Raw genomic sequence first — 26,366 nt, 5'->3', positions numbered from 1 at the left:
CTGCCGTAGCTTGAAATTATATGAAGCTTTTAATTCAGCTGTAGGCACAAACCCAATTTCCCTACTGAAAAAATGTAGGCTTAAATCTACAGCAGACTGCAGATTTATGTGAGCCAGGGCAAATCAATTAACTGAGACAGAGGCACTACCTCTAGAATAAAAACAACAGGTGCTTAGATAACATTCTTGAGTTCTCATTATTTTAAGATAAAAATTGCTATATGTTTTTGAAAAATCTAGTCCATTAGGGGTCAGCTTTACAGTACTGGGATTACAGGCAGCCCTTCTTAATTTTTAAGGTAAAGCATACAAGCAATAATAAGCACCTGAAATACTATTTGCTTTCAGTATTTGGCATTAGACTAGTATCAACACATTGATACATAGAAAATACTTCATAAATACACACAAACCACTTCCTATCTGATGTAGTAGCTTTTCTTGAAACGAGACTGGGCTATGCTTAGGACAACGAAAATTAGCACCATAATCACATAATGCGAACTGCATACTTGATGGAGTTCTGTATTAGCCAGATGCTAATGCTCACAAATTTTATGAAATTCCAATCTGTTGCACAAACAACAGCTGAAAACAACTTGATTAAAGGGCCACACAGTATGATGCTAAAAATCGCAACATGGAGTGCAAACATTAATATGTTCTCCAACTGGTAGATGCAGATATGGAAATATTCCGTGAACCAAAAGACACACTGTGCCGTTACAGGCACAAATACACTACAAAAAAAAAAAAAAAAAAAAAAAAACAAGCAGGGCTCCTAAGCAACACAATTAGTTCCAAATGAACCTCAGTCAAATAAAGTCAGACACATAACAAACAATAGCACTTCCCTTCAGACTTCAGAGGCATGGGCTGTCCAACTACTCAGTAAAAAAAATAAAAACTTAAAGAGAATACAGTGATAAACACTGGGGAAAAAAATACTTTGTGTTTTATAAAATGACCAATCTCTGCCTTTGAACGTCCCTAGCAGTTGGCTCTGATGAAGCACAAACATAAGGAATACTTCACCTAGAGAGGACACATACCTTTAAGCACCTAAATAAGAAAGATAGTATATCCAGGGAGTTCATACTGTGGCAGATATGAGGTTCAAGATAAAAAGGCAAGAGATACAATATTGAAACTCCAGACTGTCCTCTTCTGACTTGCCAGAGAGGCCAAGGAGCAGCCTGACACAGACACCTACAGCAGCTGCTGAAGTGCTGGCAGCCTGCCCCCACCTGATCCCTAAAAATCAAAGTCACTGCTGACATATTATGGCACTGACCCTTCCAAATCCAATTTATTGAAATATCAAGCACTTAAAGAATCAAAGCAGCCAAAGCATATTTGATATTCAGAACATGAGGAAGTATCTCAATTCTTCCTGCTAATGAAAGAGATGGATGAGATCATTTTAACCAGGAAAAGCACAGCATTCTGTGTAAGCTTGCTTTAACTTTTGATTCTTCCTTAAAAATGTACTGGATTTAAAGTAGATGAGTGATTTTAACAACACCTAAGTCTGATGTGATTATTACTCCTGTGACTCAGTGAACTTTGTGAGTCTGGGAAGGCTAAAAAGAACGCAGCCCCCCTGGCAAGTGGAAAAAGATGTCATAGTGCTCACTAAAAGATATGATAAAACAAAACTACCTACAAATTAGAATCATTTTAAGTATGGACTAGATAACAGACTCATAAATTACAGACTAAAAACTATAAATCAGGAAACTGTGCTTAACTTCATCACATAGGAGGTGAAAAATACTGATTTTCACCAGCACTTCAAATAAGTCTTCAACATAATAGGCATTAAAACCTATGCTAAGGCCATCTCTACTTTATAGGATAATTCAGAGTCCTGTATTTTCTTTAAGTATTTCTGACATTATACTTCAGTTTGCTATGTTTTATTTCTGTTGTCTGAAATTCTCCCCTTTATGTTTATTGGGAAAGGTGAAAGAGAATGGGAGATCTCCACCAGGAGTGTAAAGATCTGCCTCTACCAACACGAAAAGCAAAGCGCTGTGTAACCATGCGAGCATGACAAAGCAGGAAATGCTTATCTAAACTTTGGTTCCAAATTTGGATGCACATTAACACAAGCCACTCCAGTGCAGTGTTTGTGACCCCAAAACACCAAGACAAAAGGCATGCTTGATGGATTTTGACTTTTGGAAGCAAAGAATTCCAGTAACAATCCTCAAAAAATAATCAGAAAATGAAACTATTCAATAGAACATGTCACTGCAAAAGCATAACATATGTAAATACCAGGGACAAGATTTCATGAGTGTTTCATGCTCTTTTTAAGCTCAGCATATCTTAGGGCACAGATGTGCAACAAAGAAGACGACAGCCTACAGTGTGTGACTTAAAAATTGAAGTGCACCTACAAGCACAATCAGAATTGATCTCCTAGGCACACTATCTACCTGTACCTGGAACATAATCATATTTAAGCTATTATGGCCAAACGTGTCTCTAAAAACCAACTCTAAGCTTCACTGTGTGAACAAATCAGTACTAGCTCTACCCTAACTGCAAATGGGCCTAACCTTGTGTTTAGAGAAATGCAGAGCAGCAACTAACCTATGCTTAGATTGTTTGATGTTCATGCATTGTATGAATAAAACCTCTGGGAAAAAAAAAAAAAAAAAAAAAAAAAAATTAATTAATTAAAGCCATTGAATGCAGGGCACCTTTCAACTTCCAAATCAGAAATGGGTGTTTCTAATCCTTACTGTATTTCTAAAATACCCATAAACAATTCACTTCCACTTGGATTTATGTTAGTTTCAAAATGTCTTAATACACTTTTCCAGGTGAAATACGATGTAGAAAAAAAAGCTCTCACTAAAACTGGGCACAAACAGTTTAAGACACCAAAAATGTAATGCATTTTTTAAAATAGGGAGTGCACCTTTCTCATCAGTGGGAATGAAAATTACATCACTCACATCCACTTGGAAGTATTATTGTTGGCCTTGTTGTCTCAAAACAACTATGTTAGCATGTGCTTTTGTATCACCGTGTTTAACATGTGAAATTCATCCTTAAGCCAGTTTGTCCATATCAATAATTACGCTGCTGAAGAAACGTGCAATTTGAATTAATGAGATAAAAAGCTCATTATCTGCTATTGAAAAGTTTTCCACTAGCAATACTGAAATGGAATTTCATCCCCAAAAAAAGGAAAAATAGGAAAAAAAATACCAACACAATGACTTTGAAAACCCTTAAATGCATTTTATCCTCTCAAGCGTCATTTGATATAATACTGAAAAAAAAACACTGAGACCTTCATTAAGCAAATAATAGAGAAAGTGAAACACGGGGTTTCAGATAATCAGAGCTTCAGCAATTTCAAACATCTGTCAGATTCATTTTCAGTAGTGCTGTGTTGGTCCTTTGCATGCAAGTTCCAAAATACCAGTGATGCATTTCACCTACCTTAGCTTTATTGCTCATTCTTAGATACTTGACTAGAAACTGCAAACTGAAGTAAATAGCTGGTTCAATTCAGCCACTTGTTTATATTTTGCTGTGTTATATAATAGATACATTTGTGTTTTCTGTTTTCACAGAAAGAATAACTCCAGAAACACGTCACTAGTGTTTACCCTTCCATTATCTCTAACAAGCTGCATTTGTTTGTAACACTCAAAAATATTCAGTTAAATTGTAACTACACTGCTGAACTTGTAACTCATACCTCCCAACAAGTCATAGCAGTAAGAGGAGTATATTCCAAAAGGATGGAAAATCTGCTAGAAAAAGATTCAGTTTTTGTCTACCCAAAACAATGGGGAAACTGAACTGGGGAAAAGATGGCAAAGGGAAGTCAATCAGCTAAAATCGGGCTAACGAAGTACTATGCTCTGTGTGATATGACAGTGAGCCTACTGAACTGTGCATGTTTGAATTGGTTTCTTCCTAAATATATCAAAATCTTGAGAATTTTACCAAATTTTTCTTTTCCTTTTCTATAATAATGCAGGAGGTGAAGAGGATCGTTATTTTCAGCAAAAAGCTGACACCTTGTTTGAATGTTCATTCTTTTGCTATTATCAGGACAAAACATAGTATGTGCAAGAAATTATTACTGGACTCAAGAACAGTTCATCAGTCTGCAACTGCTGTAAAAATTAAAGGAATACTCACCTGAAAATATTTACTTCCAAAATCCCTAATAAGCTGACTGTTAAGAATATAAAACTATTTTCCTTTTGTTTGCTTTACTGCCTCCTTGTGTGTGTGTGTGCTGTTGACAGAAGCCTTCAAAATCTGATGTAAAAAACCCCTAGGTAAGACAAAGGGCTTATAAAGACATACTATAGCATTAATATCAGAAACAGCTTTTAAAGATATCTTCCAGATTCTTGATAATCTAATGATGCTGACTGTGTCTCTTTAAGATCTGAACATGAGATACTATTATCAGCTAATATAGCTGTATGCTCAATCATCATGAGCAACTGAGTACTTATTTACTGAAAAAGTAATAATGGTAAATACTCATTAAACTATAAACATTAATTTTCCAAGAAAACATGAAAGAGATTTTTCTCAATTTCAGAATGACCAGTCATCACTCTTGTTCAGGAAGTCAGCTGATGGAGAACTCTGGTCTACTTAGAAAGAAATCAAGCATAGTGAGTCACACTGCCATTTAAACAAACAGTACAAAGTTAGTGGGGAGACAAGACATCATGCTGCTGGATGACTTCAGCAAACAACCCCATTGTGTTCATAACGTGTCTTGTCATTTTTATGTATAAGTATTTGTTTTACAACTCATACATGTGAAACAAATGGAAGATTGTCCACACAACCAAAAACCAAGCACGTTAGTGAAAAGATGTTGAGATTTCTTTCCAGATAAAAGCTCAACTAATGTTTGGGCTTATTACTTCACATAGCAACACACCTAAAATAATCTAAATGTTGCGTTTCTCTAAAATTACCTGCTCCTCCACTCTAAGATAATCACCCACCATTTCACTACATTTAAGTAAAATACTCAAATATTCTATTATCTTAGTATTTTTAATTGACAAAGAAATAAGTGAATCTGAGTTTTAAAAAATGTATTTTGAATGTCACTGAGAATTCTGGTGATTTTTATTATCCTGACTTCATATGCCTCTCTTAGCACATACGTTTAGATACAGATTTCTCTTAAGACATTCAGGTAGTAGACTTCAACAATAAGAAGTCTAATGGATAACATGAGCTATTACTCAAAGGCCAATGTGAACTTGAGGCAAGTGAACTGGCCTGCATCTCATCCTGTGAGTGCCGACAGACCAGCAAAGAGCTACAGAATTTAATTAGATTTATGAAAATCTGCTACTTTGATTAGTAGAGCCAGAATGGGAACCAGACACTTCAGCAGCAGATGATCTGGCACTATTTTTGCAGATGCTTAAAGTCGTCAAAGTTCTACTCAGTCACTTGACTGTGCATTTGGACACCTCTTCAGCAGTCTGCTCCATGCATGGAACAGAGCAAATAGCATGCCTAACCACAGCGGGTTCAAGCACAGAGAAAGACCCCCAACCAAAAACTAGACAAAGCTACTGTTTCACAGACAAAAGAGCATCAACTTGCAATAATGAGAACTACTAACTGGCCAAAATAGTCACGACCACTCAATTACCCACTTGACTAAGTACTCGAGCCTAGCTGGTTCACGCAGTGCAAATTATATGCCATGGGTTTCATACATTTTTTCATTGTCAGTAGCAATGGTAAAGAGCACGTATTTCATGTATGTGTCTACTATGGTAAATGTTCCAAAAAGCTTCACATTGCTAATGTAACTAAGAAAAATGGCAGAAAATGGGAAAGATTAGCACACAAAAGAGGACAGCAGATGGTAATAGACCAAAAAAAAAAAAAGCTATGTGTGGAACTAGTACTTCTTTTTTTTAAAGTTTCATTACCAAACTGGCATTTTACAAATGCTTAGACTCACTTAGTCACCTAGTGGCAAAGCCATACAGTGCAACATGAGAGAGATCTCCTTCCCAAACAAACATGGCGTGTTATCAGAAACTGCACTCAGACTGGAAAAGGGAGGGAGAAAATGGGGACTTATTTCCACAGCCACACTCCCATGTTAAATACCAAGAGCAGTAACTAATCCTCAGAGAGCAGATGAAGCATTACATGAGAACAACAAATGAAAAGGGGAGATTCACTTTAGTACATCCCATGTGAAAAATACGGGATATACCTTGCCCAGTACTGGCAACATCTTCTATGCAAAACAAATCCAGGGTTTGATCCAGTGCCAGAAAGAACTGGGTATGCTTCTTAAAGTGCATATTTAACCTAGAGTTACTGGCTTGTAGCAAGTCATACTACCAAGCAAGGGAACAGTGGCCCTTCCCAGAAGTAGTCCTGCTTTAAAGGGATGGCTGCAATACAAGCATTTGAAAAGCAGAGCTTTTGAAGGTTCTCATATAAACAAAAAGGAATATGAAAATGAGGGTATTCAGAGAAATGTTGAAGTAAACTCACTGGAAAATAAAGGATTGAGAAAGATGTGCTCAGCTTAGTACTTTAGGTGTTTTAGCGCTGTCAGAAAAAAAGCTCATCGCCCAGATTGTACTTAACTGATCATACAGCACTGTATACAGAAATCGAAGTTTTGACCGGGCTCATCAGTTAAGGTTCTGGAATTTGTTACAAAAAAAAATTACAGTTTAACTGAGAAGGTCAACTTGCAGCTTACTCTGTAGTTTTAAACAAAGAGTAGTGAGTAAAATAGGAAATAACAATTGGGCACAGAACTGTAGTCAGTACCTAAATTTCTTCAGACTGTCTGAGCTCTGCTTGCTTTTGATGAAGCCCCTGTATTTAATACTTCACGAAGACACTACTTTGGGCAACAGGTTAATTGGTGCCTGTGGGAAGCTTGTGTCTTATGATTTTTCCACCTATTACCAGTCAACCTACCTGCCCATAGTTGTCTATGCCAGTTACTAATCTATTTAAGTTTAATAAATCAAAAGCTGTTCTTAGGGACTGGCCAAGAGTTGTAAGTCCTTCAGCCTGAAGGTTTTTCAGTTCATTCATGAACGTCGCATGGTTTTCCTTCCAGCCAGCCTGAAAAGAGAAACGCGAGAAGGCTTATTGGTGGGACGAGCTCGGGACAGGAGCCTCCTACGGGATCGAGCTTTTCTGTTGGCTAGAGCATCTCCCTTTAACGCTAAGAGAACACCTCAGAAGTTACCAATATTCAGTATCACGAGGAAAAGACGGACTTAACACTCCGCGCTCATCGAGTATTTGTTAGAAGGGACGGGTTTCTGCGAAGCCACACACACAGACACGAAGGTACCTCCACACAGGGCTCGCGACCCCCGCAAGGCGATGCCCAGCGGCTTCAACCCCCGCGTCCCGCAGCCCCCGCCCCCGGAGGGTTCTACTCTCCCGCCCCTTCCCCGCCGAACTCTCCTCGGACTTGCTGTCACTTCTCCCAACTTAAGCACACCTCCCCCACAGTTCAGTGCCGCTCAACACACCACACGGGGGATATAAAAAAAAAAAAAATGTCGGCCATGTTGATGTCAGCGCCGCCGCCGCCGCTGCCCGAACCCGTGCGTGCGCGGCGCCGCGCGGCCCGGCCCGACCGAGGGGGCGGCGCGGCGGGGCAGGAAGGAGGGCCGGGGGGCGGCGGGGAGGGAGGGGGGAGTGGGGTTACCTTGATGGCGTACGGAGGCTCCTCGAAAGTGACCAGCATGTACCTGTCTCCCCTGCTGGCCGGGTCCCGGGCTCGGAGCTGCGGCGCGGGGACAAAGCGGAGGGTGAGGCGAGAGGAGGCGCCGGAACCCCCCCGGCACGGCGCGGCGCTGCCCACCCCCCCGCCCCCCCCCGTCTCACCCGCAGCCCCCCGCGCCCCCGGCCCGCAGCCCCCCGCCGCCCCCTCCCCTCTCGCTCGCTCTCGCCTCCTCTCGCCAGGCAGCGCCGGTACCTTCATGAAAGTCTCTACAGCGCCTTTGGCTATGTCCAGATAGGTGGTGCCCAGATGGGTGCGCTGGTTCATGGAGGCGGACGTGTCTATCAGGAAGAGTAAGATGGGCATAGTGCGGAGGGGCCGGCGGCCGGGCGGCTACATGGACAGCGGGCGGGAGGGAGAGGGGAGGCAGAGGGGAGAGCGAGGGGAAGAGGAGGAAGAGAGGCAGCCGGGGTCGGGAGAGGAGCGAGTGGCTGTGAGTGCTGTGCACGGGAAGGGCCTCCCGCTGCCCCTCTGCCGAGGCGGGGGAAGGGGGCAGCGCTGCCTGCCCTGCCCTCCTTTGTGTGAGGGGCCTGCCCAGCCCGGCACGGGCCGGGTGCTGCGGGAGCGGCGGGGAGGGCTGCGCTGCTGCTAATCTTCCCCCCCGCCACCACCGTCCTCCTCCACCGCCGCCCGCCCTCCCCTCCCCCTGTTGATGTTACTCAGAAGTTTCGGGCGGACCAGCCGCAGCCCGACCGCCCCGGCACTTTCTCTCTCTGACTGAGGCGCTTCCTCGCTCGCCGCCCGCTTTTAAGGGCGCCTGGGCAGGTCGGGGCCCGCCCCCGAAGGACACGTCCCCGCCCCACGTGACCGCCTCCCGGCCCCGCCATAGGGCTTCTGGCGGCCGCTCTATTAGCATATTCAAATCGCCGGGGGAGGGCGGGGCAGCGCGGGGGGGGGGTTGACTGGAGCCGCTGTGGGAGAGGGCGGTGGGGGAGCGCGCGTCCGAGCGCCGCTGCCGCGCGTGCGCAGTGGCGGTGGGGTGAGGGGGGTGACAGAGGCGGCGATCGGGGGGCGCCGCTCCTCCGAAAATGGCGGGAGGGGGCGCCCCTCTGCCGGGCTCCGGGCGGACAGCGCCCCGTCGAGGGGCTGCGGCCGAGGGCGGGAGCCCGGCTGGGGCCAGGGCGGGGGACGGCGGTCGCCAGGGTGGCGGGGTTGGCCCGGGGGACCGCAGCCCAGCGGGGAGGGGACGGCGGCGGTTTGTCCCCGCGGGTGAGTCACGGTGAGGGGGGAGAAGGGGCGGGCGTTGCCGCCGCCGCTCTCTTCGAGGCCGCGGGAACGTCCCCGCGCGGAGCGGAGTCCCCGCCTGCCCCGGGGTGGGGGCTGAGGGTCGGCGCGTTGATCCCATTCCAGCCCAGCCCCTCCAGGCCGTCGTTCGGCCGTTGCTTGCGCTCGTCGCCCTCCGAGGCGTGAAGGGCGGTGCTCTCCGTTTTATTTTCGAGGGGGTTGGCGGGGTCCTGCACTGCGCTCAGAGCCCCGGACCGCCCTGCGGGCTGTGAGGGGACGCCGGGATCCCGGGCACGGACCCGCGGGGCTCAGCGCCGGTCTCGTCGTGTGGTGAATTCCCAGAGACCCGCTCTGGTCTTTCACTTGGTGGAAAAATAAAGATAAAAAAAAAAAAGATGAAAAAAAAAGAAATTGGCTGCCCTTAGCTGTGACCTTTTCCCTACGCGCAGGCAGAGTTTAACACCGGTGTCCCTTTGATCCGTGCTCGGGCACTCCGAATTTACTTCCTATAAATCGCATCACTGTGGATTGTTTCCAGCCAATTAATGCCTAAGATTGAGCTCTCCGTCCTTTGGAGGTTTCTGTTTGTTTTTCCCCACAATTGTGCCTGCGCCTTTCCTGCTCTCCCAGCCTCGGAGAGCTGACTCCAGAGCCATTTCTGAACATAATCTGTTCAGGAGATTGCTCTGCTTCCTCTCTGGCTGATGTTATCCCCCGATCCAGCTGATGTGCTCCCACAGCCGCTGCTCTAGAAGGTACGAAGCCACTGTACTCCTTCTCTCAAGATAAAATTGGCAGTGTCCTGGTTTGAATCATTTCATTCTTCCAGGCAACATTTCTGTCTTGTTAGGCAAGAGCTGTTTTTGGCTTTTTTTTTTTTTTTTTTTTTTAAGACTAATGAAATATTAGCATTTAGTTTCTAGGAAGGCTGGAAAGACAGAGGAGAAATCACATTTCCATTACAGGTTTATATATGTCCTTATTGCTGTGAATAGATATTTTGGCTTTCCTACTGGCACCTGTGACCTGTGCCATCCATCCCGAGGCACTGGGGCAGCGTCAGGGATATTGTCTTTTATCCTGGTCGCTGGTAGGAGCCACTAAGGAATCTCCAGCCTATAAGATCTGTAAAGGAACTCTCATGTTTAGAGTGGAGGGCTAATGAAGTTTGGCAACTATGTTTCTTCTATGGTAACAGCCTGTGTCATGAATATTTTTCAGCCTAGTAAGAATGGCCAAGCTTGTCTGTACTCGCTGATTCCGAGCTGCTTGTTTCTTTCCAGCCATTCATTTTCAAAGCTCTAGTAGCAGTCCTGCGTCTTGTGACCAACTGCAAGGCTGTTCTGGTCTGGGTTCTACTGGTAAACCCAAACCTCTGCTTTTAGGGGAAGTAAACCAGAAGATGCTGCCAAGGCACATTGCTGGGTTGCTCTGGAATCAGTTGCATGCCAGGCCCCATTACGCAGTTAAAACCTCTGGTCTACTGGAAAGACTTGGTTCACAATCTTCTTGTGTCCACAGCTGTATTTTGAGATGTCCTTCTTCCTTTCAGCTCTCCACAGTTGTGTGCATCACCTGGTTCTCTGTCAGGTGTGCAGCTCCTGAGGTCAGCAGGATTGGCTGCTGTGAGGCTGGTGATCATCTCCCTGAGGTGGTGGGATTCAAGTTAACTGAAGGCCGTAATGCTGCTTTAACAAATCATGCCTTGGGATTAGTAGCTTCACTTGGGAGTCAAGTTGACTGAGTGTATGATGTTGGCCTCTTAATTGGCTTTCTTTTAAATCTCTTACAGGCACGTTCTTCAGACATGCCATCTTCTCTCCTATTTGTGTATCAGTGATGTTTCATTGACTGTCCTAATAAAAGACCACCTATTTTACGTGTCAAGCATCCATTTTATTGGAGAGCATTCTAAAAATGGAAAACTTCTGGGAGGTAGCTTTCTGCGAACTGCAGGGGGAAAAAAAAAAATTAAAAAAAAAAAAAAAAAAAAAAAAAAAAAAGGCATTTTAGAATACTTGCCATACCAGGAAAACATGAAAGGCAGCCTGGGACATGGAGACTCTGTGCAAGGCCTGGAAGGTCATTTGGAATTTTTATTTTTGTTGCCAGTAAATGAAAGAGTGTGCGTGGGGGTAGGGAGTGAAAGACATATTAACTGTTAGTAGCAGAGTCAGTCATAAAATAGCAAGAATTCTAAATTGACTTTGAAAGTGGAAGCAGTAGGTACACTGTGTTTTCCTTACCAACATGAGAAGAAGGTGGGACTGGAGCATCTGGGCTTACTCTGCCCCGGTCTGCTCAGCCCCACTGATCATCACTGATAAAAGAATCCCACAGACAAAACTCACGCAGCTCCAATGGGATTTATACAAGCAGAAATACTTTGTGAATTCTGTACATGCTTTCTTTTTGCTATTATCTTTGAAGCCATTTGGAACATTGAGTTCTTTCTGTGCATGTTATATTAGAACAATATTAGATCCCCTATAGGGCAGAATGAAGGGTAGTTTTGTGTTGTCTGTAGTAGGCATTACTTTTCTGCTGGGAGCTGGCCAATTTGATTAATACTGAGAAAGATTCTTTCAAAGATAATCAACCCAAGCCTAAGCGTGTATCAGCCTCTTGATGTGAGAGCCATAATGGCTAGTGCTGCCATCAGAGCCACATTTATAAATCTGTACAAGGGACTTGCTATGAAGGAACAAAACCTAGTGATATTAGTGCTTATACTCATTACTGATACAGCTGATGCAGCTGAGCAGCAAGAGTGTGAAACTATCACTGAAAATAGATGCATCTTTCTTTGATTTAAGCCCTTCTACATGATGGGCAAAATTATACCCCATGTACAGGCTAAATGAGCTTGTTCTAGCTTTTCTCCTAAATCTAGGTGAATTAATTCCGCATGGTTCTGTCTGAAGGAATAATCTTGCTGTACCAATAATGAAAACAATTCCAGCTTCTTTCATTCACAGTTTTTGTTTATTATTTTTCATGCATCCATAGGGGATTATGAGCGTACATCCATATCTAAGAATACTCATGTACTCATCTTCAGAGTGGGCATTGTCCATCTGAGGACAAACAGAGCAGTATTAAAAGTGCAACTTTCAGTTAAAATTGAAATGCTAGCACTGTAAAGCAAAATATAAATACGAGTATAAAATACAAGCCTGAAAATAAAATTATTTAAAAATAAAAAAGGCTTTTGATATACTGTTACTGTTTTGTTTGTTTGTTTGCTTGTTTGTTCTCTTTTCCTTGAAGATAAACAACTTCTCCCAGTGAATATTCACTGAATTTTTGTTATATTATCAGAGCGTTAGGCTTATTTTGTCCTAAACCACAGGCTTGAAGTACAACTGGCAGTTAAACTTTAATATTTTATGTATTTATTTGTTTATTTTAAATTGCCTTTCTCCTCCTGTACACAGAACAATTTCACAAAGATATGAAGATCTTGGTCTGCTCAGGTTTTAATGACACAGGTAGATTTTTCAGAGCTTCCATTAAAATCCCATTCCATAGCCTTGTAAATTGTCATCACCACACTTTTTTTTTTCACAATTGGAAGTTTTAATTTTTCCATTGCTTAGTTTGATGCTCATCACTAAAACATATATCCCTGTATAGCATTCTGAGTTTTAGTGCTTGCATCATATTCCCTTTAGTCTTCCTTTAGTCAAGCTCTGTGCATTTGGTTTATTTGCTTTATTTATAAATAAAATGATGTTTTCCACTTGTCCTGAACTTGACTACATGGGAATTTATATTGTTAGATGGATTGTTTTTCTCTATTTTACATTCAGTGATTTTTTTACCTTACTCTTTTTTTCCCCCTCTTCCTGAAATTGTTCCCAAAGAGAAACTGTAATTCAGGTAACTGTAAAGCTCTGAGAAGGCTCAGATAAGATGTTATCCGTAACATTTTTTCAGAAAAGTGACATTAAGATAATTTGATCTCAGTTTTTTATCTATATTCCAGGACTTTGACCAAGAATGCCTATTTTTCTAAATTTTGCAGAGGCAGCTGTCTGCCTTCAAGACTGTCTAGCACCTTTTAGAAGCCTGTACTTTAGCTTTCCCAGCACAGTGAAACTACGCCACTCTGCAGAATGATGACCCCTAGAAGAAGTTGCATTCTGGCTTCTCTTGGCCCACTTTCAAACACAGCTTAATTTTCAGTGCTTGTGGATCGGGAAGCCCAGAGGATAGCTCTTGAAGCTTCCTAGGGATTTTTGTATTCCCCACCACTACTTCATTCATCCAAATCCCTTGCTGTTTCCTGGCTCAATTGTTGGGAGCACAGAGAACACAAGTTTGCCATCCAGGGGTAGAATAGTTAATCTGGAATTTCAAGGAAATTGGGGTTAGGATGGTTTGAAATAGTTTGTTTTCTAACTGTCCAGACTGAATGTGGGCACCAAGAGATGAAATTCATGAATATTTGTGAAGTACTTAAGCTTTTCAGAAGTGCGTTATGATGGAAGTGCATAGTAAGATTATTTTCTGAGGAAAAACTAATCTCTTTGAGGACCATCTGTGCTGTGACAGTGGAAGTCAGTCAATTAATGATGGAAAGGTTTTAAGGCACCTGAATAGAAGAGAAAGATAAAATCAAATTAAGACTATTTATTTGATACCTGCTTTTCCTTTGGTATTACTGGCCTTAGATTAAAAGGTCTTCTGGGCTACGTGTTGTCTTCATATGTTTTTAACAGTGTTTAACAGAGCAGAGCCTTTTCTATTTGGCACTTTAGGGAAATATTAAATTTAACGTGGAGAAAACTGCTTAGAACAAGCATTTCAAGATTACAGTTCTAATAAGGCAGTAGAATTTTAGTAGATTTACAGTCCTTACGTATCCTTCCAGATGTGTTACATTGCTCCTTTCACTTCAGGTAGGATCCTGGTCAAGAACAAAAACCTGTCACAACTCCAAGCTTTTAAATTCAGTCTCTTGGGTAATTCAGCTAGCAGTGTCAAGACCCAAAGAGAACAGAAAACACTCTCTGGCATGTGAAAGCATAGGTATTTTTACCTTTTTTTTTTTTTACTTCTTTTTCCCCACCTCCTGTTTCTTGAATTTATTCATCTTTGAGATGCTGGCAGCAGCAGTCCACTTGATTCCTGATGGTACCACAGTGCCTAGGGAAAAATACAGGTACAGACTTCTCATCTTCCCTCCTCTTCCCAGGCCATGAAAACAGGAAGAGTTTTTTGCATTCACTAAAACAGCAGGTCTGAGGATACTTTTGCTTATTGTGCCAGAGGAAAAAAAGAAATCCTGTCATCAGTAAGGCCAGAAATAATAGTTACATCTATCAGATAGCTTGTGAGAGATTGCTTGTGGCAATCTCTGTTTTTTAGCTTTTAGTTAGAACCCTGGCTTTTAGTTTTCTCACTTTACTAGCCCTGACTAAAAGCTCCTGTATGAATCATGATGGGTTAATTCAGCCCTTCACATAAATACCTGTTATACATGCTGCTGCCATGTGCTCTCTTCTCAGATGTCCAGCACAGAATTAGGATAATCTTTGCCCACAACGTAATTTTTTAACAATTTCCAGATAGCTGCTTCCCTGAGAGATGGGTGCTCTGCCTATACCCACCGACCTGAGTGATACTTGTCACCATTCCAGAGATTTCTTTTGTTTGTTGCCTTAAGCATTCTTTCTTGCCTACGCTGCAAAGTTTCATCAGCTCCAGAAATCATATCCCTTCTCAAGGGTTGCACCCTCCTGCACATTTCATAGCATAGCAACGTAACTCTATTGCCATGGATCCCAGACATGAGCATGCAGAATTTATCCAACTAATCAAGTGGTGCAAGAACACCAATTGCTGCTACAGTCGGCTTGGAGCATGGAGTGGTTACAGCTAAAAATATTCTACAAGCGGCTTTGCAGGGAGGCAAAACAACGAGGTCTATTTTATTTATTTTAAATGGCCAGAGTAATCGGTATGGTCATAGTAAACTAGAAGGCAGAATTATACATTCATCCCTAAAGTGTATCCCACTGAGGTACCACACCTGCATGCAGTATTTGAGAGCTAGGAGTCTTTTCTTTACAGTATTGGCACGTGGTAAAATTTATTATCCAGCCTTTACTCAAAATGTGATTATTATGCACTGCCCCAAAACAGAATATACTGTAAAAGAAAGATGCAACTGATTGCTCTACGAAACCATGTGACTGGTGTCAGATGGAATCAATGCCTCTTGGGCTGCCTTTTGCCACTTAGCATTTAATGAAAACTTATCAAACCTCAACAAGTAACTGGAACTCTCTACAAAGGCCATCTATAAAGCAAAGACACTGGTATTCTAGAATAAAACAAACCTGATAAAAAGCAAAGCATCTTTTCATCCGAGGAAGAAATGTGTTTGTCTGTATTCCCTGACTTAAAGCACCTTTGGCTAGACGTTTGCAACTGTTTGTTGAGCACGTTATGCAAAAGATACAATTAAAATACAAGGAGATTGGGTTTGTTTCTGCTTTCAGATGAATGTTGAAGCCCTGATATAAAACTTACTTGTTAAAAAGGTCCAAAATCTTGCACAGCAAAGTCAAATGAATTCCACAGTGGGCAAATCTGCTTGGCAGTAACTTGCAGAAAGTGACTTCCTGCAGAAAAATCCCAAATGGGAAGGAAAGACACTTAAAACACTGCTTTGAAAAGTATAAAAGGATAATTCTCACCAAGATGAAATCACAAAAGCATTTCTCATAAGGAAAATTTTAGAAGAGAGTTGAAACCAGCTTGTAATGAACCTTGAATTGTAAGTGTAACTCTTCATCATAACAACAGTCTTCATCCAGCAGTGCTGCTTGGTCAGTAATGGGTTCTTTTGTTGTTGCAGATGGCTTTGAATTTCACGATGTTGCAATCGGAAAGCCTTGAGTGCTTCAGGATCAGTTCTAATATTTTCCTGTTGGTAAGTCATTTTGAAGTCAATATACAGTTTATGGTTATTTTCCAAACACTGATCCAAAACGAAAAGTCCAAGAAATCCCTTCCCATAATTCATGCTGATGCTAAGCATACACTTCTCCAGTTTTGGCAAAGTACACTGTGTACGCTGGTTGCGCGTTGAGTGTAATGCTTTCCCTGAGATCCTCCTGCTCCTTCCATCTCCTGAGGTATTTCTATTTGCTGTTATTTCTGTTTTGTGAGGGCCCTGACACTGTTGTATGTGTTCATGTTTGACTGGTTTATGTGAGCAGTGAATACTCAGCTACCACTGATCTGATTACTGTGGTCTTGAAGGAAGACGGAGGTTAATAATTCAAAGGAGACAAATCTAGGCTTTTAAGTGTGACATACATTGCATCCCTTTTCACAGTATCATGACTTTTTTTCCCAATTTATTTCATTTTCCTTGATCAATTCTTCATTCATGTCTTCTATTTCAGGTTCTCTCTATCTCATCTTTTAGTTACTCTATCTCTATCTCTCTATCTCATCAGTTACAATATCTTTTTCCTGATGTTTTATCTTGGATACTCAGCGTGGCTCTCCACAACTGGCTGAGAGAAAAAAGCTGAAACTGCTCATTTGCCCTGACAAGTCTTCACTCCCTGTGTTTTTGATGATTGGCTGTGCTCTGTGCTTGACTTCAGCAGCAGCTAATAAGTAACTCCTGATCCAGCAAATCTTCCAAAGGTTGACAGATATCACTTGAGCTCCCATTTCAGAGGTAAGTGACAGCCCTTTAACCTGATTACAGTAAAGGGCAGCAGTACTGGGCTCGCTTGTGGTCCTCTACTGAACAGTTAAGTTACCAGGAAAGGGACAGTATTCCTTTCTCAAGAGGAGCTAAGATTTGTTGTGCTTTAACTATGTATCATTTGGAGTGCTCCAGCCTGTTTCCACCATAGTGCTTTTTTTTCTTTTCCTGTTGCTACATCTGCTCATCATTTCCTAAGTACCTTTTTTTTTTTTTTTTTTTTTTTTAATATTGAAATCTATTACCCATGTAGCAACATATTTTACAGTAGTTTTCACCAAGACATTTGCAGGCTTTACTTCTGTCCAGTTAGCTTTTTTCACAGCATTCCTCTAATTGCTATGGCCCATTTTGCCATAATGTTAGTCACTTTGTGGAGTATGTGACTGTAACTGTGACCACTGAGTAAAGCTGTTCCTTATCAACACAGAGTGATCCAGCACACCACTGTCAGTAGCACTGAACTTTCCTGTAATTCTGATGTTATTGCAAATTCCTCCCCAGCTGGCAGTAAGATGTTTTGTATGGCTATTTCTATGCTTGAATTCTCTGTTTTCTGGATTGTGAAATAATCCTCTGCATAATTCAAGAACCATATCATGATCCGTGTTTATCAGAATCTGTTACCCAACAGTCTGGACAATTAATGGCCTCTGTAAATACAACTCTGTGATTTCTTGCTGCCGGTGGTCCAAGAACTTCTAGTTCTTCTGCTAGTCAGCACTAGGACAGCATGTTACCGCTTTCTAAAAAACAAAGCATAAAAAGTGTATAAATCTCTCCTTGAGAATTGTCTTGGCTAGAAGAAATGGCATTTCTCCCTCATTCTCCATTGAATCTTTATGTGTATGTATGTTTTCATATATAAATGTCCATACTTGCATTTTTTCTGGTTAAAACAAAACAAAACAAAACAAAACGAACAACAAAAAAAAAAAACCACGAGTGAATACACTGAAATGAATCAAAATATAATTTCAAAGAAAAAGCACTGCTACAAAAACAAGACAGAGCTGACAGAGTCAACCCTTAAGTGGGGGGAAGAGTTAAAGAGTTCAGTAGTTAGAAAAATCCACAGAAGGAAAAACTTTGACCGTCACTTTTATGTATATTCAAATGTAGTCTTACAAGAGGGTTTTGAGACATTGGAACCAGATCAGCCCTGAGTAGTAATGTGCACACACTATGACATTGCATGGCAGCTGGACAACTGTTCCTTCCTCCTACATCCCCATTCAGATCAGGACGTAGTCCTGAAAAGTTGTCCTAGCTTGTCATCTGTTTTTCTGCCTCTTCAGTTGCGGTGGAGAGAATTTGGACTGTTTGCACACAAAAAGGTTTTTACAAACCTTTAAGCTTCTAGTTTAAAATCACATTAATTTCTCTTGGGAAGGATCTGGATTTTGGCTTCTCACTGGGGGTTGTGTTCATAGTACTGCTGGTAGCTGCATACCACCAGACACTGATACATTTCTCTCTTTTCTATCTGTTAGTAGATGAAGTATTCATGACAAAATTTGGAGAATTTGGCATCACAAGAACAACACTTAGACTCCTGAGCAGCTGCCTGGGACCCTCACCACACATGCAGAAAAGCCCAGTAGATGTCTTGCTGATACCTGCTCTTAATGGCACTAGGGTCACTGTAGCCAAACTGTTGTTAGGTGCTAAAACTCCAGGAAAAAAAAATCATCAGCTACATTTACAGTGATGCAGTAGAATTGCCAGGTCACAGCCTGAACCAGTGCTTGAGAACCATTGGTGAGAAGGTGTGGCTAACCCAGGGAGCTCAGCTGCAAGCAATGCACCTGAGTGATGGAACAGTGTGGACTCTGAGTCTGCTCCTCCTCTCCCTCATTTAAGGGTTAGCAGCCAGATGAGCAATATATCTCCAGATAGAGATTGTGCTCTTCTTGATCACTGGTTGCTGGAAGGGTGAGCCAATTTTCTTTGTTACCTGCTGTTGTTCTGTAGTGCTTGTATCCCATTAGAAAGCACTGTCATTGCCTTCTTTTGCTGTGCAACTGGTAAACTGAAAAGGCCAATGCTCGGCACTGCTGTGCGGAGCTCTAACAACTGAATTGTGAGCATGTTGCCTGGCAGTTTTGGCACTATGACTTTTAGGACTCTCTTTAAAGTTATTTGGACATGGCTTGGAGGAAAACATGGAATATGGACCATTCCCCATAGACAGTTTTGTATGATCAGGCTTTACTGGAGGAAAAAGGTAATTTAGTTCTGTGATGTTAGTGTGCTACCTGTTTGGCCTCGAAACTGAAATGGCAAGGTCTGAAAAACAGAGAGGATCTGTGAACCGATAGAGGTGGACCTGTCCTAGGGCAAAACTCATTGCTGCATATATGGTCTCAGGCTCTCTGGCTTTGGGGAAAGCTTTTTTTTTTTTTTTCATTTTATGTTTCCAACATGTTTAAGTATATACATAAATACATGCATAGCCCTGTGGCTTTTCAAATTGGGAAACTCCTTTCCAACACTCACTCATTACAACAGAGGGTATTTACATGCTCATGATTACTGTCTGCCCTTTATCCAAGGTATTCTCATTCAAGCACTTCAAGAAGCACTTACATGGCCATTTCTTACGGTGTTTCTTGCTACGGTTCAGTAAAAAATAACTATCACCTTGTTCCCTCCTATTACTGGGAACTTATCTAACACAGCAGATGAGTTCTTTTGACCTCAGAGCGTCACTTGGCCATATCATATGGATCTTTTTGAGTACCTTTCTCGTTGACACTGATACCTTATTTAGAGCCTGTGTGTGAAAATTCCCTCGTGCTGATATTAATAATACAATTCAGAGGCTATGCTGGTGCCATTTAGCCTGAACATCAGGCTTCTAATCTAAACTTGTGAGAATGTAAAACTTTTTTTTTTTCAGTCAGTCCCAGGACTTTTTTTTCCCCCATTTGGACTTTTCTCATTTGCTGTCAGAGGTACAAGATAGGCATTCACCAGTTCTTCAGTCTTTACAGAGGTAATTGTCAGATGGTATTTTTACACAAGGAGGTCGTCAAGTTACAGATGAGAACGTAACTGAATAACTGGTTTTCCCTTTCAAACATGTGTGGCCTCTTGTCTCTAGAGCGTTTGCTGTTTTAAAAATAAGAAGTATTTTCATAGATCTTTCTTGCCTGCGTACCCACGCTTCTTCCAAAATCATATGCTCAAAGCAGCCAAAACTGATTTTGGTAGGAATATAAGTTCAAAATCAAAGTGTACTCTGTAGATTCTGACTATAGACTTACGAACTTACTCCAAGATATTCAAGGCAATCAGATATTTGGATTGAAATCTATCTAGAATAAAAATCATGCTGATCAGGAAGGGTCACGAGGCAGTCAAGGAACTAAATGCTTCACAGCACTGTCTACAATAGTGCCCATCTACATCTAGCATCACTGGAATGTATGTATATGCTTACAGACTGAGAAACTCCTCCCTTCAGTAAGGGCCAGAAATGCTGACTTACTTGCTAAAGTGAAGGTGACTCATAACACTTACACAGAAGAAGACCTGAAAGAGTTCATTTGAACAATTTGGGATTCTTTTTTAACTCCTCAGAAAGCCCTATGGTACTGAGCCACAAGCTCTTGCACACACTTCAACTTCCATGGTTTTTCGGAATTCTTCTCCACTGAAAGGGAAAGTTCACCTACCCTGGTTCAGAAAACACAAGCTTTTAAATAAACTTGTTGTTACAGGGTTGAGTTGAAAAAAATTAATGGCTTCAGTGAGGGTCTACCTATTTTTTTTTTTTTAAGACTCTCATGCTGGTTTTGTATACTTTGAAGGTTTCTGTGTATTTGCAGTAAGGAGTAATCTTTGAAAGGGTTCAACTTCAAGAAAACTGCTCACCTTCATAAACTTCCTCTCGTGTCCAAGGTAGTACTCTTTTGATCTTCTTGACTTCTATATGCTCAGTTGGTTGAAAGTATTTTGCTGTCCTAGGAAAATCCAGTGCTGCGTGATTGGTAGTAAAGAAAAATAAAATAATTAAAAAACACAAGCTGCTGTAAAAAAAAAAAAAGTGTTCTTTGATATTCCCTAGAAATGTTCTTAACTGTATATTTTAGAGAAAAAAAAAGAAAAAGGAAATGCTTCAAAGTTTTCAAATACTTTCAAAGTATTGTTTGTGCCTATGTAAGATACATTTATTTACCTTTTAACCAAGTTACATAGGTGACTTTAATCCATTTTCCAAATAGAATATGAATGTATTGATTCTTCAATATCACAGAGAAGGAAGATCTAGAACAAGTTCTGAAGTCCTGAGGCCTAGAAAAATACAAGAATAATGAGCTTATAAGAATTAGTGATCAGAGTGTTCCACCAAAAAGACAGTGATTTAAATTACAGAGATTTTTGACACCAAGCTGGAAGCCCAAAATGTGAGTGATACTATAGCTGGATCAGTGAGGACAAAGGAAACAGCAATAAGACTGCATACAATGCTAGAACTGCTTATGGGGCAAAATGCATGAGCCAGGAGTTCTCATTTGCAGCCCACACACTGACACAGCATCACTTTTTTGTTCTCACATGTTCACAGTCAGTTACAAAGCCAACAGCAATTACATGGCAGCTAAAAATTAGTGCACTTCTTCTCAGCAAGGTGCTATGCATAGTGCCTTGCATATGTTTTAAAGCTAATCTTTCTGTTTTTCAGAACTTCTGTATACAGCAGATCTGATTTCTGATAGGTCCCCATTCTCTGAATGCCCATATAAAACTAATAACTGTCATAATAAGCAAGTAGGATTTGTTATCAGAAATGTGATAGGCAGTACTGTTCACTAATGAATGATAAATACCTGGAGCAAAATAAGAGTGTAGTTTTACAACAGTTTGTATTTTTGAGGAAGATGCACAAATGTATTTCCCACTGAATCCTTTGGTGCTCTGTGAAGTTTGCCTTTCTATATGAAGAATGGATCCATATCTATTTACCACATGCTTCTAAGAACTATGTAACATCTGAAATCAATTTTTTAGTAACTCTCTCATGAAGGCTATCACTGCTGACAAAAGAGGCAACTGCAAAGGAGAGAATTTTAAGGACAAATTTTTTGCAGTTGCATTGAGCTACAGGCTTTGAAGAAACAGTAAATCCCATGTAGTATAAAGTGATAAGACATTTAGCTTACCAACAGAGTAGAAAATCATGAGCAGGAGTAAGCCACTGCTGCATTTGATGGCTATTGAGAGGTGCCTCTACTTGTTGCCAAGTGTTTTTACCTTTTGTGTGTACAAGCCCTTTGGTTCTGCATGGGTGATCGAGGAAGAGGCTTCGGAAGCTGAAATCTGGCTCGCTGTCAATGGAACACTTTTGAAACTAAGCACTGAATCGGGAAGAGCACAGCTTCTCTCCCACATTAGTTCCTCTTGCAGAGTGAGAGCAACTGCAATCAGTTTACTTCACAGCTCACAGGGGCATGTCTTCTGGCCTAAAATTTAATCAACAGAAAATCGTTTTTTTTCTTTATGAAAAGCTTGTTCCTGGTATTATAAATATTACACATGTATAATTGCTCGGCACTCAAGTAAAGGACTGTTTTAGTATCCACAAAATTCAAGCTGTTTATTGAAGTCATCTCACTCCTACTTGGTGGCCCCAATGCTTTCCAGTTCTAGCTGAAAGGTTTGCAAGGTGTCACTGTGTTGTCAGATCATGCCACCATTTTGCAAAACAGTTACCCAAAAGGGAAAACACTGCTTTTGGGGCTGTGTTTTCTTCTGGTTCTACCAGCAGTAACAGCGCTGCAGAAACAACTATCTAAAACCAGGGCTAATGGTAGAGCTGGGAAAGGCCAGGTCCCCATGGGCCACCTGCTCACCTGATGGTCACAACTGTCACACAAGAAGCAATTACTTACTTTTTAAAACAAGTACACTTTATAAAACTCAGAAAAATCTCACCTTGCTATACCAAAGCTAGAAAAGAAAAACAAAACTCAGCAAACAAAACAGAAGATGGAGCCAGAGAGCAACTTTTAAAGCAGAGCGCCAGGGAAGCTGTGGAACTGGTTTCAGCTCACAAGCTTCAAACCAGACTGCAGAGGAGAATCTGCAGAAAATAACCAAGGCTCCGGTGTGATATGAGGGCATGGAAGCAGCTCCACGGTGTGTGAGCACACCAGTTCAAAACAGCGCAGTGCCCTTTCCCAGAGCTCCTCTGTCCTCTTCCAGCACAGGACTACGGAGGCCAGTCTTGCAAACAGGCAGGTAGGCTAGTTCCATTCCATCCAGAGCAAAAGGATGAAAGTCAACCTGCACCAACAAAAACAAACAACCAAACAAAAACAGCAACCAAATCTAAGAGAGAAGCACGCTTCATTTACTGTTGTTGCATACCAAAATACACAGTAAGAGAAAATGACACTAAGATACAAAGATGAAGTATTAATTTGATAGCAATTAAGTGTTTTTTTCACCTTGTTTTTCAGCCTGTGTTACTGGCAGATAGATTCTTACAGGAAAGTCCAAATATTCCAAGCATACCACAGCAGTACCTGCAAAAAAATACATACCTGACAAGAATCATTTTTAATTCTGTACTTTTCATGAACGTTGAAAAAGAAGTATATAAGCTTGCTTTTCATGGCTTCTAATTTAGCTGCAAGACGTAATCTTAGAAATACTTTTTAATCCATGCATTTTAGCTATAAAGCTATGATAGAAAATGGAAGGAAAAAAACCTGCTAAGAAGTATTTGTAAGATTTCTTTTCTTGATTCTTTTTTCTTTTTTGGGGGGAAACGCTTTTCTAAACTACCCTCAGTTTAATTCTATAATTAGTTATTAAAGTTATGAGTATAGCTATTCTAACTTGAAGTCTTTTTGTTCCTTAATTTATGTAGTTGTAAGAAGACTGTTTCTAAAATGCAAATCATTTTTGGATGGATTACGTGTGACAACTGTGCATCTGGAAAACCACTCAGATCTTGGTAATTTCATCAATCTATTTTCCATCATTATGACCATAGCCTGTCAGGTACAACACAGGAGTATGCTACAGGCTCCTGGCTTACTCTGAGATCTTCTTTTTTTTTCACTGCTTTCCTTCCTTCCCTCCACAGCTTTCAAGCATCACTTTTTGTTCTCTAAGCCACTCAATCTCTGCTTTGCATGGAAGACTATCTCAAGCGTATTTCCCTACCTGATCAGAGAGATTAGAGCATTGACCACAGATTTGGACACCACATAAAGTGATATACTAGACATCAGGACACCATTAATTTTCTGTTATTCAAGTGCCTTTCTAGTCTTGCTGAGGAAGTCACCATTAAAGCTAATCTTTAATATAAGTCCTGAAAATTTTTGTCTTGACTGTCTGTACGCCCACTGGAGCACCTCTTGCATTGTGGATTTGGCTTCCTTTTTATTGTTTTTTCAGTGGGTAAATTATTGCCAAAAAAACCCAAATTTTTATATAAAGCATAGATTTTGTTTCAGCATATTATTACTTGGCTTTCATCCAAATGCATGTAGTTGGTAACAGCCCTTGAAAACCGCATTCAACAGGTGCACCCCAACAACTGTGTCATAGCCACTAAGAAAAGTTTCTCCCTCACCTTTTTGGAAAAAGGAGATTCAAACAAAAAGTGCATCTCGGACTGCTTACAGTGTTTTCCTCCAGAAGAACAGTATCTTAAATCTTGAAGGAGAAGTGTTGTCTGAAAATGTTTAAAGATACAGGAGAGGCAAGGTAAATAGGAAAATGTAACACCTTAATAGGCAAATGACAAAAAAAAAACAAAAAACAAAAAAACAACAGCTAATTTGGAAGATGCATAGGAATCATGGTGAACCTGCTTATTATGTCACTCTTATTATGTCTCTGCTTATTATGACACTCCTTTCCCCCTTACTCACTTCCTTAGGAGTCTGTTGGACAAAAAGCACTGCATGTCTCCCTGCAGTATGCTGCCTTCTGCATACAGTCAGCCCCCATTTATCTGCTAACAGTGCATAGTGCCAAGTCTTGAATACAAACAAACCGCAAAGGGAGCAGCCCTTGCCAGATTTCTTCAGACTTCTGTTTTAAAAGACATTTTTAAGATATATGTCTATTCTGAAAATTATCCATTATATTAACATCTTCAAAAAATACCTCTCACATCTCATCAAGTAGCAAGGCAAGCACTTCTGGCTGTAGGTCCAGCCTAGAACTTCAGGTCATCCGCAGTAGTAGCAGGGCTGCTCTGAATTTCTGCTTCTCTGGTAGTAGTTTCCCTTCTATGAATTGTGAGAAAGGCATGTTATCTAATGCAATCATACATCCTCTGGGAAATAGCTTGAGAGTGCAGATTCATTTCCTGCAAGCCATTATCTGTTGCCTACCAGACCTTTCCCCCCGCAGTACACTTGTGAACTCCACGTATTGCAGTCAAGCAGAGCTTCAGTGCCTCTCTGATCCTGCAGGTACTGCTTCCTCGTTTAGCATAACACATTCAGTTTACTAAACATTACCTGGAGCTTAGTTTTCAGTTCTCTTGACACAACAAATATATCCCTATTCACTGAATTCATAAGATTCTCAGTTTTTCTACTGACAGTCAGGAGCACTGTTTTGTTGGCTTGAATTATTATTTTTTTTCATTAGAGAACTGCCACTATTCACCTTATTGTGGGTGAATTTAATATTGCACTTGAAATCATAGAGTGGCTCAAGCTGGAAGGGACCTAAAAGATCATCCAGTTCCAGCCTCCTGTCACGGGCAGTGCCAGCCAGCAGCTCAGGCTGCCCAGGGCCCCATCCAACCTGGCCCTGAGTGCCTCCAGGGATGGAGCACCCCTGACTTCTCTGGGCAGCTGTGCCAGGGCCTCACCACCCTCTCAGTAAAGAATTTCTGCCTAACGTCTAACCTCTTTTAGTTTAAAGCCATTCCTTATTCTTCTATCATTATCATACTGTGTAAAAATTGGCTCCCCCTCCTCATATGCTCCCATGGATTGCTAGAAGGAAATAATGCTTTCCAGCTTTCCAGCCCAGTAGATCACTTCTATGATGCAAGACTACAGCTCAACACCTCACATCGTTTTCCAGAGTCCTCCAGATTGATGATCAAAGTTCCCCTTTGGTATACACCTTAAGTGCTTTTTTAAGCACAGAGCTTTGGAGCCTCTTGGACCTAACCAAATCCAACGGGAAACGCGAGTGTGCAGCAGCAGCTTGCTGAAATCCAACTGCTAGAGTCCCGTCGCGTTTCCCTTAGGGACGAACTCTGAAGGTGAATTTCTGCTTCCATCATACGAGAAGCCCTGCTTTCCTGCAGACCCTTTCACTGCGAATTCTCGCGTGCAGCCGAGCCTTGCACTCACGGCCACCTCTGCCTGCGCGCATTTCAGCGCGCCCGTTTCCCACCCCGCGCAGGCGGACCCGTCCCCTGGGGGCGCTGCGAGACGGCGACGCCTCCGGCCGCCATCGCCCCTCGCCCCGCCTCCCGCTGCCGGCCCGTCACGCCCCTCGGGGGCCCGGCTCGGGGGCGGTGCCGCCGCCGCGTTGGTTCCTGCTTCCCGGGCAGCCCGGGGGATGCGCGGTGCTGCCGGGCACCCGCACGTCTGTCCTCCCGCAGCGGTGGTGCCC

General features: G+C 41.9%; 1 protein-coding gene across 1 annotated transcript in view; it reads right to left on the bottom strand.

Annotated features, from left to right (window-relative positions):
* Positions 1-8,104, bottom strand: part of INTS6 (integrator complex subunit 6) — a gene marked incomplete at both ends in the record, with an annotated part of 41,463 nt that extends 33,359 nt beyond the window's left edge. Inside the window, 3 exons of the mRNA XM_079543558.1 lie at positions 6,976-7,125; positions 7,724-7,801; positions 7,994-8,104. Of these exons, the coding sequence (XP_079399684.1) occupies positions 6,976-7,125; positions 7,724-7,801; positions 7,994-8,104 (339 nt within the window). The remainder of the gene's footprint in view (positions 1-6,975; positions 7,126-7,723; positions 7,802-7,993) is intronic.
* Positions 8,105-26,366: the final 18,262 nt, after the last annotated feature.

The sequence above is a fragment of the Tetrao urogallus genome (assembly GCF_951394365.1).
Source record: "Tetrao urogallus genome assembly, chromosome: 1".
NCBI lineage: Eukaryota > Metazoa > Chordata > Aves > Galliformes > Phasianidae > Tetrao > Tetrao urogallus.
The sequence above is the reverse complement of the archived record's forward strand: the minus strand, read 5'-3'. Positions and strand labels throughout refer to the sequence as shown.